The 18,603-nt window shown below is 44.8% G+C and overlaps 1 protein-coding gene across 2 annotated transcripts in view; it reads left to right on the top strand.

The window, feature by feature from the left end:
* Positions 1 to 18,345, top strand: part of LOC138764927 (astrocytic phosphoprotein PEA-15) — a 34,986-nt gene extending 16,641 nt beyond the window's left edge. For both annotated transcript variants that reach the window (XM_069941380.1, XM_069941379.1), the window contains exons 3-4: positions 16,698 to 16,853; positions 17,228 to 18,345. In XM_069941380.1, the coding sequence (XP_069797481.1) occupies positions 16,698 to 16,853; positions 17,228 to 17,292 (221 nt within the window). In that variant the 3' untranslated portion in view covers positions 17,293 to 18,345. The remainder of the gene's footprint in view (positions 1 to 16,697; positions 16,854 to 17,227) is intronic.
* Positions 18,346 to 18,603: the final 258 nt, after the last annotated feature.

Here is an 18,603-nt window from a genome sequence, read left to right as displayed (position 1 = left end):
GGAAAGGGGGGAAACCGAGGATAGCACTAGATAAATTAACAGAATGGTATAAACAAGGAGGCTTACAACTGCCAAACTTTAAAAATTATTATAGAGCCGCACAATTAAGATACCTATCAGATTTTTATCAAACAAGGGAAAAGCCAGATTGGACTAGATTAGAACTAGATAAAATAGGGGAAAAGATACCTGAACACATATTATATAAATGGGATGAAAAATTGGTACAACGTAGGAGTTCTCCAGTATTACATCATCTACTCAATATTTGGAAAAAGATTCATGTAGAAAGGAATAAAACAAATTTCCAATTACCAAAACTAATATTGACGCAAAATAAGTTACTCCCTTTTACAATAGATAACCTTTCCTTTAGAGAATGGGAGAAAAAAGGGATCAAAAGAATAGAAAATTGTTTTTCAGGAAATAGATTCTTATCCTTTGATCAAATGAAAGATAAATACAATATAACTCAAGATACAGTGCTGGCATATTACCAACTGAGATCCTACTTGAAGGACAAATTGGGAAACAGTCTGAGGTTACCAGAGGAAAGTAACTTTGAATATGTGATTACAGATACAATGATAATCAAAAGATTTATAACAAATATGTATATTAAACTGCAAGAAAAGGAGAACAAGGAAACAAATGGTAAAACTAAACAAAAATGGGAACAAGATTTAAATATAAAGATAATAAAGGAAACATGGGAGAAGTTATGTTCTGGAACGATGAGAAATACAATAAATACGAGGTTATGTATGATACAATAAAACTGAATACACAGGCTATACATTACACCTCAAAAGTTAAATAAATGGGACCCAACAGTATCTGACAGATGTTTTCGATGTAAAAAAGAAATGGGAACAACAATTCATGCAATCTGGACATGTGAGAAAGTAGAAATATTTTGGGAAGATCTAAACCAAATATTAAATAAAGTTACAGAAAACAATATACCAAAAAATCCAGAGATCTTCCTCCTAAGTAACATAAAAAACAAAGAATTTGGAATTGATTTGGATGATGCACAAAAAAGATTTGTTAAGATAGCTCTAGCTGTAGCAAAAAAATGTATTATGTCAACCTGGAAATTGGAAGATAATTTGAAAATACAACAATGGTATATAGAAATGAATAAATGTATTCCATTAGAAAAAATAACATATAGTTTAAGAAATAATATTGAAATATTTGGACAAATATGGCAGCCTTGCATGAAACACAACAGAGAAAACCTACCGGGGACATTCACTACCTAAATTAACAAAAGGAGAAGGAAATGAAAAGAATTGACTCAGTGGAATTTCTTGTTTATTTTTATTGAATGACAACATTGTTTGACTGGTTTAATGTATCTTAGATTTTGTACTTTAAATGGATGGGGGGGAGGTAGGGAGGGTGGGATGGGAGGAGGGGTGGGGGGGAGAAAATGACACTGTATATATTTGAAAAGGAAAATTTACGTATCATGGTCAATGTGGTTTATGGTGTGAAAAATAAAAAAATTTTTTAAAAAGTTAAATAAATGGGACCCAACAGTATCAGACAGATGTTTTCGCTGTAAAGAGTAAACGGGAACAACAATTCATGCAATTTGGACATGTGAGAAAGTGAAAAAATTTTGTGAAGATCTAAGCCAGATATTAAATAAAATCACAAAAAGCAATATACCAAAAAACCCAGAGATCTTCCTCCTAAATAATATAAGAAACAAACAATTTGGATGGAGCACAAAAAAGATTTGTTATGATAGCCCTAGCTGTAGCAAAAAAATGTATTATGTCAACCTGGAAATTAGAAGACAACTTGAGAATACAACAATGGTATATAGAAATGAATAAATGTATTCCATTAGAAAAAATAACATATAATTTAAGAAATAACATTACAATATTCGAACAAATATGGGAGCCATACATGAAACACAATAGAGAAATCCTACCGTGGACTTGCACCACCTAAAATGACAGAAGGAGAAGATAATGAAAAGAACTGACTCAGTAAAATTTCTTGTTTATTTTTATTAAGTGACAACGGGTTTAATGTATCTTATAGATTGAACTTTAAATAAATCGGAAAGGGAGTGAGGGAGGGAGGGAAGGGAGGGGGAAAAGGGGGAGAAAACGACACTGTATATATTTAAGAAGAAAAATGTCTGTATGTATCTTGGTCAATATGGTTTATAGTGTGAAAAATAAAAAATATTAAAAAAAGATTCAAATATTAATTTCCAAAAGACATGGGGCCCATTTATGGAATATTATCATCATCTCAAGAATTTGCATTATTCTGGAATTTTGGCCCTGTGTTGTCCCTCTTCAAGTTGGTGTGACTGGGTTCATACATGTCAACTTTCAACCTTGCTGAGAGGAAGGGGTTTTGAAATTGTTTTACTCTCTTTTATTTCTTTTGGGGTTTTTTTTTTGTTGTTAAATTTTACTTCATTGTTATGATTATTCTCTGGATTTCCTTATTATCAGAATATTTGTGACTTTTAAAAAATATCTTGTAGCACGTGGTATAATTGTACTGTTTAAACAGTAAAATATTATTAAAACATTTTAAAATTGAAAGGAAAGGGTGCAGAGGAGATTTACCAGGATGGAGGAGAACATGTGATATGAAGCAAGGTTTACAGAGCCAGGGCTTTTCTCTTTGGATCGTCAAGGGATGAGGGGTGACCTAATAGAGGTCTACAAGATTATGGGGGTTATCGATGGGGTGGACTGGCAGGACCTTTTTCTTGAAGCAACAATAGCAAATACCAAAGGACATCTGTTTAAGGTGAGTGGAGGAAAGGCGAGGGGAGACGTCAGAGGAATTCTTTTTTAAATTCTGGAGTGCATTGGCGGGGTAGTGTTGGAAGTTGGTAGATAAGAATTAGTTCGGCACATAGATATAATAAAAATAGAGGGTTATGGGTGTGAGGGAGGGAAGAATTAAATTGTACTTTTACTAGGTCAGCACAACATCATGGGCTGAAGGGCCTATACTGTGCTGTAATGCTCTATGTACAAGAACACCCAGATCCCTCTATTCTTCATTCACTTTAGTCTCTCTCAATAATAATTTACCTGTTGATTTCCCTGATTGGAGTGCATGACCTTACACTTTTCCACAGCAACCTCCATTTATCAGGCTTTTGCCCACTCACCCAAGTTCTCAATGTATCATGGCACTATCCTTGCACAACCCTATCTGTTTATTGCTTTCATATAGTTGGTAAATTTAGAAACTTCTTCCTCCAGACTTGCAATGTACAGTGATCTCCATAATGTTTGGGACAAATTATACTTTTTTCCTTTATTTGCTCCTGCGCTCCACAGTTTTAAATTTATAATCAAACAATTCCCATGTAGATAAAGTGTACATTCCAGATTTTATTCAAGGTTATTTGTTACATTTTGGTTTGACTACGTAGAAATTACATCATTTTTTATTCATAGTTTCCCCATTTAAAGGCACCATAATGTCTGGGACACTTGGGTTTACAGGTGTTTTTGAGTACTGCTTCATTGGTGCAGGTTTAAGAGAGCTAGGCTTGCTTCTAAGTTTTTGATCAGCTTTGGAGTCTGTAGCTGCCATTTTTCAACAAGGACCAGAGTTGTGGCAATGAGGCTGAAAAACAAGAATAAAACACCAAGAGACATCACCCAAACCCTAGGATTATCAAAATCAACTATTTGGAACATCAAAGAGTATATTGGTGATCTCAGTAATCACAAAGGGTCTGGTAGGCCAAGGAAGAACTCCAGTGCAAATGATAGAAGTCTCATCATAATGAAGAAAAGTCCAACAGATCAGCAACACTCTTCAGGAGGCAGGTATGGATGTATCAATGACTGTTGTCCACACAAGACTTCGTGGACAGAAATACAGAGGCTTCACTGCCAGATGCAAACCACTAGTTAGCCACAGAAACAGGACAGCCAGATTACAGTTTGCCAAGTATTTAAAGAGCCTGCAGAATTCTGGAAAAAGGCTTTGGGACAGATGAGATGAAGATTAATCTGAATCAGATGATGGCAAGAGCAAAGTGTGGAGGTGGAAAGGAACTGCTGAAGATACCTCATCTGTAAAACATGGTGGTGGGGGTGTTATGGCCTGGGCATGTATGGGTGCCACAGGTACTGACACACTTATCTTCATTGATGATGTAACTGCTGATGGCAGTAGCAAAATGAATTCTGAGGTGTATAGAAACATCTTATCTGCTCAAATTTGAGCAAATGCCTTGAAACTCATTGGATGCCGCTTCATCCTACTTTGATCCCAAACATACTGCTAAAGCAACAAAGGAGCTTTTCAAAGCTAAAAACTGGAAAATTCTTGAATAGCCAAGTCGCTCACCGTATCTAAGTCCAATTGAGCATGCCTTCCACACACTGAAGAGACAACTTGAGGGGACAAGCCCCGAAGAAAACCAGGAGCTGAAGATGGCTGCAGTAGAGGCCTGGCAGAGCATCACCAGAGAAGATATTCAGCACCTGGTGATGTCTATGAATCACAGACTTCAAGCAGTCGTTGCATGCAAGGGGCTGAAATTATGATGGGTGTGGAGCTATGACTCAATATAATAGCTTCTCTTTTTGGGGTTATTGAACCAGACAGAGGGAGTTTTTTTTTCTGTACCTGTGCAACAGAAGAGCCATCTTATTCAAATAGAAAGACTCTAGACCTCCTATGGGGTTTCAGTGGTCCTCTCATATTATGACCTCAGATTACTGATACCCCTACCCTGGAAAATATATTTTGTGTTCACTCAATCTATTCCTCTCATGATTTTGTATACTTCTATGAGATCACTCCTCATTCTCCTGTGTGCCAAAGAATAAAGCTCTGGCCTGCTCAAACACTCCCTATATTTTCAGTCTCCAAATCCTAGCAACATCCACTGCACCCTCTCCAGCTTGACGACATCTTTCCTGCAGCTCAGTGATCAAAACTGAACACAGTCCTCCAAGTGAAACCTCACCAATGTCTCATACAACTGTAATGCAACCTCCCAACCCCTGTACTCTGACTGATGAAGGCCAATGTGCTTAAAGCCTTTTTGACCATCCTAGCTATCTGTGACGGCACTTTCAAGGTGATGAGATCCCTCTGCTCTACGACATTCCCCAGATCCCTACTATTTAACTGTGCAGGTTAGGCTTCCCAAATGCAACATCTCATTTCTCTGTAATCATTTCCATCAACCATTCCTCTGCTCATCTGGCCAACTGATCAAAATCCTGGTGCAATCTTTGGCAAACATCTTCACTCTCTACAATGCCAGACAGTTTAGTGTCATCCGTAAACTTGCTAATCATTCCATTTACATATTCATCTAAATCATTGATATAGATGACAAACAGCAATGGGCCCAGCACCGAACTGGTCAAATGCATCTAGTCCAAAACAAAATCTTCCACCATCACTTTCTGCTTTCTACCAATTTTCCATCCAATCTGCTTTCTCACCTTGGATCCCATGCGATCTAACCTTGCAGAGCAGCCTAACATGCAAAACCTTATCGAATGCCTTGCTGGTTCCCTTATCTGCAGTTTCAAGTTACCCATGATCAACTGCAGTCCGAAAATATTACAGTATATTTTAGCGTTTAAGTTGACTGGTGTACGTCTACCCCTTTTTCAGCCTCATTTTAAGGGTTTTATGGTATATCTGGTGTACAAGTCAACCCTCATTTTCTGGCAGGCTGAGGTGTCCTGTTGACCTGCATATATATTGACACCCCCCCCCCCCCCCCAATTAGATCACGGGGATTGATCTACTGGGCATTGGCTAGAGGTGATTGCTATCATGGAGGGCCCATCAACCCAATGCAGCACGCGACAAAAATATGAAGCGAGCGTTAAGTTGAAAATGATAGAAATGGCCAAGAAAACCAACAACTGTGGAGCTGCAAGAAAATTTGATGTGGATGAGAAGTTGGTAAGAGATCGGAGGAAGAAAGAAGAGATTTTTAAGGATCATACCAAAAAGGCAATGTTCTCTGAGAAAAGGAATCACTCGTTGGCCAGAATTGAAAAATCACGTCGCAGAATGGGTATGTAAACAGAGACAAGATCGCTACATAGTCACCTGAAATAAAATAAGAACATTTGTTCTGCAGTGGCCAAGTTTCACCCAGACCTCAGTGATGATTTTGAGGCTACATTCGGCTGGTGCAATCGTTTCATGAACAGAAAAAACTGGTATTACACCAAAAAACAAAAATTGCACAGAAAATTCCAAAAGATCTTTTCACCAGTTTATTATACAGAACTGACAGAAACACCAGTTTGCATTGGCAAATATCAGAAACATGGTTGAAACCCCCATGAATTTCGACATGATAGGCAATAGAACAGTGGAATGAAAACTGTGCAAATCAGAAGTAAAGGCCACCAAAGGACCAGGTTTACCATGGTGTTATCGTGCATGGCCGACAGGACCCATGGTAATCTTCAAATGCAAAATTAAACCGAAAATGAAATTCCCTGCAAGTATTTTTTGTACATTTTCATGAAAAAGGATGGATGGATGAAAATGCTGTAAAACTATGGATAGACAATGTGTGGAACAGGTGGCCAGGCAGTTTACGCAAAGAATGGAGTTTGCTGGTCCGGGATATGTTTCGTAGCCACTCAACTAAGAACACTAAAAGTAGATTAGCACTACATAATATTTACATGCCGGTTATACTGGGTGGTTTGATGTTGATGTTGCAACCTCTCTACGTCTGCTTGAACAAGCCATTCAAAGATCATGTGTGTGAGGAATGAAATACATGTCGAGTGCAGAAATGTTGTTTACAAAAGGCAAGGCAATGTGTGCTGTGTCACTTGATGTGCTCTGTAACTTCGTGCTCAAGGCATGGGACAAAGTTAAAGTAGTGACTGTGATAAAATCATTTAAAAACTGCGGTATCTCATGTGCAATTAATGGCATGGAATATGATTTATTGTGGGGCACAGATGATGAAGCTGAAACCACCTCATCAGATACAGCCTGGCACCCATATGGTGACTGTTTAAACAGTGAGAGTATGGATGTGCTTGCCACTGGTGGTGGGTTCACATTGTAGGTGGCAGAAATTGTGGAGGATAATGTGTTGGCTGTGGAGGCTGGTGGGGTGGTAGGTGAGGACGAGGGGAATCCTGTCCTTGTTGCTTCTTGGGTCGGAGGGGGCCAGGGCAGAATTGGGGGAAATAGAGAATGCGGTTAAGGACTGTCGATGGCAGCAGAGGGGTTCGAATCCTGTGCTGTCTGTAAGGAGTTTGTACGTTCTCCCCATGTCTGTGTGGGTTTCCCCCAGGGGCTTTGGTTTCCTCCCACCATTCAAAATATGCTGGTTAATTGGGTGTAAATTGAGCTGCATGGGCTTGTGGGCTGAAATGGCCTGTTATCGTGCTGTATGTCTACATTTTAAATTTAAAATCCATGTGTCTATCAAAGAATCTCTTAAATGCCCTTAATGTTTCAACCACTACCACCACCCCTGGCAAGGCAGTTCAAACAGACAACTCTGTTTTTTAAAAACAACTAACCTAGACTTTCCTCTTGCTACTTCTGCCCTGGGAAAAAGATGCTGGCTATCTACCTTATCTGCCTCTAAGAATCTTGTAGACCTCCATTAAATCTCCTCCTCATCCTGTTCGCTCCAATGAGAAAAGTCCCAGCTCTGCTAACCTTACCTCATAAGACTTATTTTCCAATCCAGTTAACATCCTGCATCTTCTCCATTGCTTCCACATCCTTCCTATTATGAGGTGATCAGAGCTGAACACAATATTCTAAGTGTGGTCTCACCAGAGATTTGTAGAGTTGAAACATGACTGCTTGACTTTTGGGCCCAATCCCTATATTAATGAATCCTCAGCATCCCATTGGCCTTCTTAACTATCCTATCAACCTGCGTGGCAACCTTGAGAGACGTATGAATTTGGACCCCAAGGTTCCTCTCTTCCTCCGCATTGTTAAGTATCTGACAATAACCCTGTACCAGCCTTCTTTGACCTTCCAAAATGCATCACCTCACACTTATCCCGATTGAACTGCATCTGCCCCTTTTCTGCCCAACTCTTCATCCTTTTGTAATCTACAACAACCTTCAGCACCATCCACACACCTCCAACGTACCTGTCATTTGCAAACTTAATTACCCACTCTATACTTCTTCATCCAGGTCATTTCTAAAAAAACAAAGAGCAGGGGTCCTAGAACAGATCCCTGTGGAATTCCACTAGTCACTGATCTCCAGACAGAATACTTTCCTTCACTACCACTCTCTGCTTTCTACAATGAAGCCAATTTTTAATCCACACAGACAAGGCTCTATGGATCCCATGCCTCATGACTTTCTGAATAGTCTCTCATGGGAGACCTTGTCAAATGCCTGACTAAAATCCATATACACCACATCTACTGCCCTACCTTCATCAATTTCATACCTCCTCACAAAGCTCAATTAGTCTTGTGAGGCGTGACCTTCCCTTCACAAAGTGTACTACCTCTCCTAATGCTCATAAATCATGTTGTTAAGAATCCTCTCCAACAGTTTGCACACCACTGACGTAAGATTCACCGGTCTGTAATTCCCAGGGTTCTCCCTCTTTCTTTTTTAACAAGGAGACCACATTTGCCATTCTCTAATCCTCAAGCATCTCCCCGGAGCCAAGGAGGATTCGAAGATGATAGCCAATGGCCCAGTCTTCTTCTCCCTCCCTTCTCACAGTAACTTGGGGTATATTGCATCTGGCCCCAAGAAAGGTCCAACACTTCCTCTCCCTAATCTCAACATCATCCAGCACACAAACCTGTTCAATTCTGACCACCCTGATCAAGATCCTTTTCTCTGGTGAATACTGAAACGAAGCATTCTGACTTCCACCCACATCGACTCAGTAGACACTCCCTCCATAGCATCTTCCTTTTCTACAGCCTTGATACTATCCCTGACCAGTAATGCTACGACCTCCTCAACCCCCCCCCCCCCATCTCTGACCTCCATTTCTGTTCCTTTTAAAACCCCTAAACCCCAGTACTTGCATCAGCCAATTGTGTCCTTCCACCAGCCAAGTCTCTGTAATGGCCACAATATCATAATTCCAAATACTGATCAATGCTCCAAGTTTGTTTCCTTTATTCCTAATACTCCTTGCATTGAAATACACATTTCAAACACTCTGGCTGACTACATTTATGTTTCAAACCCTTGCCTACCTTTCCTCACAAACTCACAACACATTGCATCATGCTTTTGACCTTCTGCCCTCACATTCTGATTCCCACCACAAACCCCCCCCCCCCCGTCCACCCTGTCAAACCCTCTCCAACAGCTATAGCAAATCTGCCTTCCAGGATATTGGTCTCTTTCCAGTTTAGGTGCAGCCTGTCCTTTTTTATACAGGTCAGACTTTCCCCAGAAGAGATCCCAATGATCCAAAGATCTGAACCCCTGCTCCCTTACATCAACTTTTGATCCACCCATTCACCTGCCACAACTTCCTCTTCCTCTCCTCACTGGTTTGTGACATAAGCAGCAGTCCCGAGATTACCACCTTTTGAGGTCTGCTTTTCAGCTTCTTTCTCAACTCCCTATATTCCCTCCTCAGGACTTCATCCCCACTCCGATCTATGTCATCGGAACCAACGTGAACCACAACATCTCTGATGTTCAGCAAGGGAAGACCTCATTCTGGGAGCAAATGTGATGGAGATGGAGTAATTGAAAGGAATAGAATCCTTACAGGAGATAGGGTGGGAAGTATAATCAAGGGAACTGTGGGAGTTAGTCGATTTATCAAAGATGTCTGTAGATGGTTTGACTCCTGAGATGGAGACAGAGAGATCAAGAGAGATGAATTCAGGGTGAAATTTGGCAGCAAAGTGGATAAAGTTGGCAAGCCTATCATGGGTCTAGAAGGCAATGCTGTTAATGGAGAAGAGTTGAGGAGTCATGTATGCAGCACATTTTGCTTCACATAGCCAACAAAAAGGCAGCCATAGTGGGGACCCCTGGCTGCCCCTTTGATTTGTAGAAAGTGGATGTGATGGAAGGGAGAAGAAGCTCTGCCAGGCCGGGGAGGGCGGTGGTGGAGGGGGACTGGTTAGATCTGTTATTGAGGAAGAAACAGAAGGCATTGAGACCTTTGGAGTGTAGAAGAATGAGAGAAGGCTTGATGGAGGTCTACATGAGAGGTATAGATAGGGTGGACAGCCAACACTTACTTCCCAGGGCATGAATAGCAAACACCAGAGGACATGGGTACAAAGTGAAGGGAGGGAAGTTTAGGGGAGACATTCTTCTACACAGAGATTTGTGGGTGCCTGGAATGCCTTGCTGGGGATGGAGGCTGAAGCATTAGGGGCATTAAGAGTCTCAGACACATGGATGAAAGGAAAATAGAGGGTTGTAGGGTTAGGTGGGGTTAATTTTTTTTGGGAAGGAATATATGGGTCGGCACAACTGAGGGCTGAAGGGGCTGCACTGTGTTCTTCTGTATGGGGAATAGAATTGTACAAGGATTGGATGGACGTCCATGAGGTAAATGATGAAAGATTTGGGCTCAAAACATTGCCTGTCTTTTACCTCTTATAAGTGTTGCCTGATGAGTTTTTCTCCAGCATTTTTGTGTATTGAACTGGATCCCAACATCTATAACTTGATGTGGAATATTTTCTATGGGTACAGCATAATGGCATGACCCAAAGGGCCTGTACTATACTATGTTCTGTGTAATAGCTTGATGGCTCTGGACAACGATGAATTCTTTGTGTACTGTAGTTTTAAATGTAACATTATCCTTGACCCCATATTAACCACGATTGTGCTTTTTTCAATAAGTCTCTCTTTTTGATTGGGATAAATTGTTGTTGAGCATTGTGCTTCAGCTATTTGAAAGGCTGCCTCTGTTCCTCTGGCTTGTTTATCCACTCAGCCCAAGACCACTTTTCCCTCCTACCAGTATAATTGCCCTTATTTAAACTGAAGGCAGTGGTTTTAGATTGATAAGTGTTTATTCTCAAATTGCATTTGGAATTATACTATACTGTGGTCACAAACCCTGAGGGGATCTTTAACCACAATATCTCACAATAACCATTCCTTATTACATCTAAAATAACCTGAAAACTGGGTGGACTCCAGAATGTTCTGTTCTGAAAAGCAATCCATGATACATTCCACAAATTTATCATGTTGTGGCAGTACGCCATTAGGCAGGCGAACCGGCCCCTCTTATCACGCACACGGTGGGGCAGCCAGCCAAAATGACACCATCGGGGATTTCCTCCTGACCTCGGCACCAGGCTCAGAAGCCCGCGTTTGGGGACCCACGTGACGCCCCGGTGACATCGGGGACCCCAGTGCGGTTCTCAGCTGGGAGTATAAGAGCAGCCAGGCAGCCTGCAATAAATCATTTTTTGCTCACTGAACTTAACCCGTCTGGTTGTGAGATCCTTCAGTTAGCAAGTGTAGCCGCCGCTACAATTGGTGACCCTGACAGGTTCAAATGTCTTTGAACCCAACATGAATGATCCTTTGGTCAACGCTGTAGCCATCAAGCTTCCTGACTTCTAGGTTCAGGAGTCGGAGACCTGGTTCAGCCACGCAGAGGCTCAGTTTCACTTCCCCCAGATTTCATCGAATTCGACCAAGTTTTACCATGTGGTCGCCGCCCTGGACCAGGCCACCGCCAAACGAGTGCTGAACCTCGTTCAGCACCCACTCGCGGAAGATAAGAACGGGACTATCAAGCGGGTGCTCACTGGCTCCCTCGGCCTCTCCAGGCACCAGCGTGCCGCTCAGATGCTGCCTCAGGGGACAGAACTCCAATCGAGTTGATGAACGAGATGCTCGCGCTCATGGGCAATCACACCAACTGCCCACTCTTCAAACGCATCTTCCTCGACCATCTGCCTGAAGACATCTGGCTGTTACTGTCACAGGAGAGCTTTGTCGACCCTAGGAAGGTCACTCAAAAGGCTCAGGTGCTATGGCTCGAATGATTCCCGGAGGGCTCAGCAGTCCAGCAGCTTATGAGTCACGGGCATGACCATGCCAAGCCTTCCTCTAGTGCTGCGGTGGAACACCCGGCCCCTCCAGGGGCCTCAAAGAGTATAGCCAGAAGCAAGTTATCCACTTCAGGCCTCTGCTTCTTCCACCAGCGCTGGGGAGCCAAAGCTCGGAAGTGTTGTCAGCCCTGCTCGTTCCAGGGAAACAAGCTGTTAATAGCTGTGGCGGCTGGCCAAGAACACAGCCTTCTTTACCTGCGGGATTCAGTCAGTGGCTGACGTTTCCTCATCGATGCCGGGCCCCAGATTAGCATCATCCTGGCAACAACCATCGAGTCCCAGAACTGGCCTCGTAGACCTCCCCTCCGTGCAGCCAATTCAGTGGAGATCCGAATGTATGGAGACAAGACCGTCCACTTCCAGATCGGCCAGCAAAAGTTCTTGTGGAGTTTCACCGTTTTGTCTCTTCCAACCGCCATCCTGGGTGTCGACTTCCTCCTTGTCCACGGACACCTGGTCGACATTCAAAGTAGGCAACTGGTAGATAAGTACCTTCCAATCCACTCGCCTCAACACCTCCCACACAGAGCAGCCGCAGATGGCCACGGTCAGTACGCCCAAGAACGAGTTTCAGTGTATCCTGGATGAGTTCCCGTCCCTCCTCAAGTCGCAGTTCTCCACCACCTCACCACGCCAAGGGGCGTTTCATTACATCCCCACCCAAGGCCCGCTGGTCCACGCCAAGGCACGCCGGCTCCCACCAGATAAGCTCCAGATAGTGAAAAAAGAGTTCTCGCATCTGCAGGAGCTGGGGATCATTCGACACATCAACAGTCCTTGGGCCTCACCACTCCACCTGGTCCCGAAAGCCTCCGGCAGCTGGTGCCCCTGCGGAGATTATCGACAGCTTAACGATGCGACAGTACCTGACCGTTATCCGATCCCTCACATCCAGGACTTTACGGCCAACCTGCATGGCGTGAAGGTATTCTCCAAAGTCGACCTGGTGTGCGGGTATCACCCCGAGGACATACGCAAAATGGCCATCATCAACCCCCTTTGGCTTGTTTGAGTTCCTATGCATCCCATTCGGGCTCAAGAATGCCACCCAGACCTTCCAGCGCCTTATGGACACAGTGGGCAGGGATTTGAATTTCGTATTCATTTACCTGGACGACATTCTTGTCACCAACAGAGACCGGGCACAATGCAAGTCTCACCTGCGCACCCTCTTCTCCCGACTGGCCGACTTCAGCCTAATGATCAGTCCATACAGTTAATGGTCGAAGGAGCCACACCTGCCGCTACGAAGGTCGCTGCAATCAGGGAGTTCCCACGCCCGGACAACCTCAAGGGGCTACTGGAGTTCGCAGGTATGGTCAAATTCTATAACCGCTTCTTTCCAGGCACTGCGCGCATCATGCAGCTGCTCTTCGCCCTCATCGCAGCCAAAGACAAGATACTCACCTGGACTCCAGAGGCCAGCAGGGCATTCGAAGCCACAAAAGATGCCCTTGCAAAGGCTACCCTGGTTGTCCACCCACGCACTGACCTAAATATGGCACTCTCTGACGATGCCTCTGCCACGCCGTCGGTGCCATCCTGGAGCAGCAGGTGAACGGACAGTGGAAATCACTGGCATTCTTTAGCCGACTTCTTCGCCTGTGGCCTGTGGGCCTAAGTCGAGGGCCAAACTAAATATTTATTGAAAATTTTCAACAACATCTGCACGTTTTCTCTCAACATATGTAATGTTAAACTTTTTCTTATTAAAATAAATGTTTAATAATAGTTTTGGTTAAACTCTCTCCATAAGAAGCATTAACAAATAAGAAATAAAATATTCAATAAATAATATTTCTCTCTAGCTTTTAAGCCAAGGATCGCACGTTGCCGAGAAGCATGCCAGGGAGCGGAGGTCTGCAGGGAGCCCTCCCCAGCCCAGCCAGCAAACCCGAGCGGCATTCCCCCCCCTGCCCCCTCTCCGCCCCCGCCTCCGCCTGCTGCAACCGCCGCCAACAACTCAAGGAGTCCCTGCTGGTCTCGCCATCTCACCGGGAATACCGTGAGAGCGGTGGAACTCGTCCGCGACCTCCATCCCAGCGGAAAGTCCGATGCCCAGTAGCACCCGCCCACAGATGAAGCTCAAGGAGACGCGGAGGTGACCCACCACGTCCAGCCACATGGAGCTAGGCGGCGGGTCCGTTGTATCGGCGCCGCTGTGAATATCTAATTAACTTTCCCGTTAACTATATCGGTGTACTGCAGTGCCTGCTGTGGAAGTGCTAAAAACTACTATGGTAGGGCTTGCTGCTGTGCATGTGCTATACTTGTGCGGCGGCCAGTGGGCCAACTCTCATATATATTTAATATGATCTTGCGGGCCAAATATAATTATATCGCGGGCCAAATTTGGCCCGCGGGCCAGAGTTTGACATGTGTGTCTTAGGGGGATATAAAATTTGATTCCCTTGCATGTTTGGCCTTTAAGAGATTGGGAGGCTGTTTACAAATGTTGCTCGATGACTGTTAATGCAATCGCCATCTCTGTATCATTCTTATATTTATTAATCTAAAACAATGAAAAGATTGAAAAGGCACATGGACGTAAGAAAAATGGAGGGTTATGGGTGTGAGGTAGGGAAGGTATAGACCAGGGGGAGAGTAGGTTTACATTAGGTAAGCCTATAATGATCTATGATTTTGCACATAACCTTTGTCCCAGAGACCATCACTGCTTCAGTGCCTCTCTTGATTAACACACCATCCCATCTCTTTTCTGCTCTGGCCTGTTTGGAAGGCTTGGAAGTGTGGAAGTTCTCTCTGTGTCTGCATGGGTTTCCTCCCATGTTCCAAAGACGTATGGGGTTAGTAGGTTAATTGGTCACATGGGTGTATTTGGGCAGCGTGGGCTTGTGGGCCAAAGGGGCCGTTACTGTGCTGATACTAGCTGTCATGAGACAGCATCACTTCACTAATATCACTCTCCTTCAATCCATTCATTGATTACTAGGAACATTAGCATGAACCTCAAGGCTTGACTGGGTTTCTATCTCCTCCCCTTCTCACCCACACCACTCCCTGTCTCCATCCTATCTCATTCTCCTCTGCAGTGGTTACATGGCTAACTCCAGTGTAGGCTAAGATCAAGGTCTAGGATAGTCCACTGGACTCCAGGCCAAGGCCTAGCAACCTGCAATTCTTTGCCAAGCCCCTACAGCTCACTGGTGCCAGATCCTCCCTCAGACCTTCACCCCACTGTTCCCAAAACCTCATCAACCCTCTCAAATCAAAATCATGAGGGGAATAGAGTAAATGCAAGCAGGCATTTTCCACTGAGGTTGGGTGATACAAGAACTAGAGGATGTGGGCTGAGGGTGAACGGTTAAATATTTAAAGTATATAAGGGGAAAACTTCTCCATGCAAAGAATAGTGAAAGTGGAACGAGCTGCCAGATGAAGTAGTGAATGCAGGGTTGGTTTGAACATTCAAAAAACCCATTTGGATAGGTACATGGATGGGAGTAGTCTAGGTGCAGGTCCATGGGATGAGGCAGGATAGCAGTTTGGCACAGACTAGATGGACTGAAGGGTCTGTTTCAGTGCTGTATAGTTCCTACAAGGTTGACAGAGCTTTGGCTTTTCTCTTTGGGATGGTGAAGGATGAAAGTTGACTTAATAGAGGATATAGATGGGCCTAGACAGGTGAACAGTTGGCACATTTTTCCTGGGACAATAGCAAATAGCAGGACATGTGTTTGGGGTGAGTGGAGGAAGGTGTAGGGGAAATATCAGAGTCAGAAGTAAGGTTTTTTCTTATATATATATATATATTTTTTTTCTTTCTTCTTTGGCTTGGCTTCGCGGACGAAGATTTATGGAGGGGGTAAATGTCCACGTCAGCTGCAGGCTCGTTTGTGGCTGACAAGTCCGATGCGGGACAGGCAGAGACAGTTGCAGTGGTTGCAGGGGAAAATTGGTTGGTTGGGCTTGGGTGTTGGGTTTTTCCTCCTTTGCCTTTTGTCAGTGAGGTGGGCTCTGCGGTCTTCTTCAAAGGAGGTTGCTGCCCGCCGAACTGTTAGGCGCCAAGATGCACGGTTTGAAGCGATATCAGCCCACTGGCGGTGGTCAATGTGGCAGGCACCAAGAGATTTCTTTAGACAGTCCTTGTACCTGTTCTTTGGTGCACCTCTGTCACGGTGGCCAGTGGAGAGCTCGCCATATAACATGATCTTGGGAAGGCGATGGTCCTCCATTCTGGAGACGAGACCCACCCATATATATAGACGGACATATATATAGAGAGAGAGAGAGAGAGAGACATATATATATATATATATAGAGAGAGAGAGAAATATATATATATGTAGAGAGAGAGAGAGAGAGAAATATATATATATGTAGAGAGACATATATATATATATATATATATATAGACATATATCACAGAGTGGTGGATGCCTGGGTGCCAGGGGTTGAGGTGCAGGTTGGTACAAAAGAAAAATGTAAGACTCAGATTGACATTTGGTCATAGGTGTGAAATGTGGAATATTAGATTGTTGTGGAGAAAGCTTACATACATCGGCATAGATGGACTCCCCACACCCCCCCAATCTTTAACTCCATCCTGGTCCATGTCCTACCCCTTCCCTCCAGTGTGTTCTAACTGACCTCTGCTTGCTTTATAGACAACCTCTCGTACATCGAACACATATTTGAGATGTCCAGACGGCCAGACCTCCTGACTATGGTCATTGACTACAGGACCAAGGTGTTGAACATCTCTGAGGATGACGAAGTGGACTCCAAGTTCACCCGCATCCCCAGTGCTGTCAAGTATAAAGGTCAGAACCCCGGACAGGAGGTTGATAGGTCTTGCCCATCTGGGATCTATCCACCTTGATGATAGGGCCACAGTCTGAGGCCTGGGGGCTGTGGAGGTGATGAGGGGGGGAGCCCAATGTGTTTTGGGAGTTGGAGGGGTGAGCAACCCACAGGGTTTGGGATGGAAAAGGAGTTGTCTTTGGGTAAGCAGTGTGGGAGGGAAATGAGAGAGGGGTGCATGGGAGGAACCCCTAGGGGTGTTGTTGGGCCAAAAGTGAGAGGCCCCACTAGTGATTGGGAGGAAAAGGGTCCCCATTGATTTTTGGGTCTAGCTTTGAGGGGCAGCACATGGGCCAGATGCAAGAAGACCTGATTGTGTTTCCTCTTTCCCCAGACATTCTTCGGCAACCTTCAGAGGATGAGATCATCAAACTGAAGCTGCCCCCCAAGAAGGCCTGAGCTGTGGTTTGATGAGACCCTGGAGCAATCGAATGGGAAGAGACAGAGAGAAAGAAGGAGAGTGCGTGAGGCAGTCGGGGGGGGGGGGGGGTGGAAGAAGAGAATCTGTGCCCAGAGATGGTGTTTGTAACAAAAAAAACCCTCCAATAACATTAACCTGTAACTTTTGCAAAAACTCCCACCCACCACCATATACAGTGATATGTTGTGTTGTGTTACTGGGATTTTCCTGTGCACCCAGAACCTGGTGCCCTGCCTCCTCGGGCCATGGGAGGGGAGAAAGGAGCTGCAGCCGCATCGCAGCTCTCTTCCCACCAACCCCAGCACCTCCTCTTAAACTCTATGCAAATTCTGAGATATTGGGAGGGTTCAACAAACAGCCTCTTACACCACCCCCCCCCCCCATCCACTCCCACCCTCCACCTTCCCCACCTGGTTCACAAGGATGTTGGGGGTGGGGGGGGGGAGAAAGCCTGCAAGGTTTGATGCCAAACGGTATCAGAGGTGTCATGGGCAGGTTTGAGGGGAGGTTGTTCAGGGCAGTTCGAGGTCTTGCCTCTTCTTGGGTGGGGTGGGGTGAGCCCACAGGAGAAGCCAAGTTAGGGACCTGAATGGATGGTCCCACACTTACCAAACCAGGGTGGGTGACTTAAACATTTGTAAGAGAAAGTAAAGACTGAGGGAGGGTGGTGGAAGTTGTAAGGGGGAGGGGGGAAATTTTTGCCACCTGGCCCCTGGTTTGGGGTGGGAGCTGGGGCAAGACCTGGACACCCCCTGGGAATAGGCCAGCCTGCAGACACAGGCCTGAACTCTGGCAAGCCTTAACCGCTAGGCCTCAGACCCTTGGGCCTTGCCCTACACACCTTCCAGTGGGGAGGGAATAGCAAGAAAGACAGCCATCCCAGGCTCAGACTGGAGATGTGGGGTTGGGGTAGCCAGGGTCCCGGCACCACATTCCTGCTAACCCGCCAATTAACAGCCTTTACCAGACGTCTGTGTGTGAACCGCTGAAGCATTAAATGGAGTGTGTCATTAAACACGTTGTGCACCTGAGATGGCTCCGCTTCCTGTCTGCTTGGGGAGGGTTAGAGGTCTGGTGGTTGGCGAGAGGTCAATAAGCTTTTGGGGGGGGGGGGGGGAGGGGCGGGGATGTAGATGCTAGGGGAATTTAGTGGTCATACTGATGGATTCAGCGAACTGCCTGATCACTGTGGCCCTCGGCTCGAGTTCAGCACCAGCAGCCATTTCTCTCTGTTGGTTCTGCCGGATACGGCGCATCCCTCAAACTTCTTCACACAGCCATAATCAGTC

Source organism: Narcine bancroftii, chromosome 5 (assembly GCF_036971445.1).
Source record: "Narcine bancroftii isolate sNarBan1 chromosome 5, sNarBan1.hap1, whole genome shotgun sequence".
NCBI classification, from domain to species: Eukaryota; Metazoa; Chordata; class Chondrichthyes; order Torpediniformes; family Narcinidae; genus Narcine; species Narcine bancroftii.
This window is presented reverse-complemented; position numbering and strand designations above follow the sequence as displayed.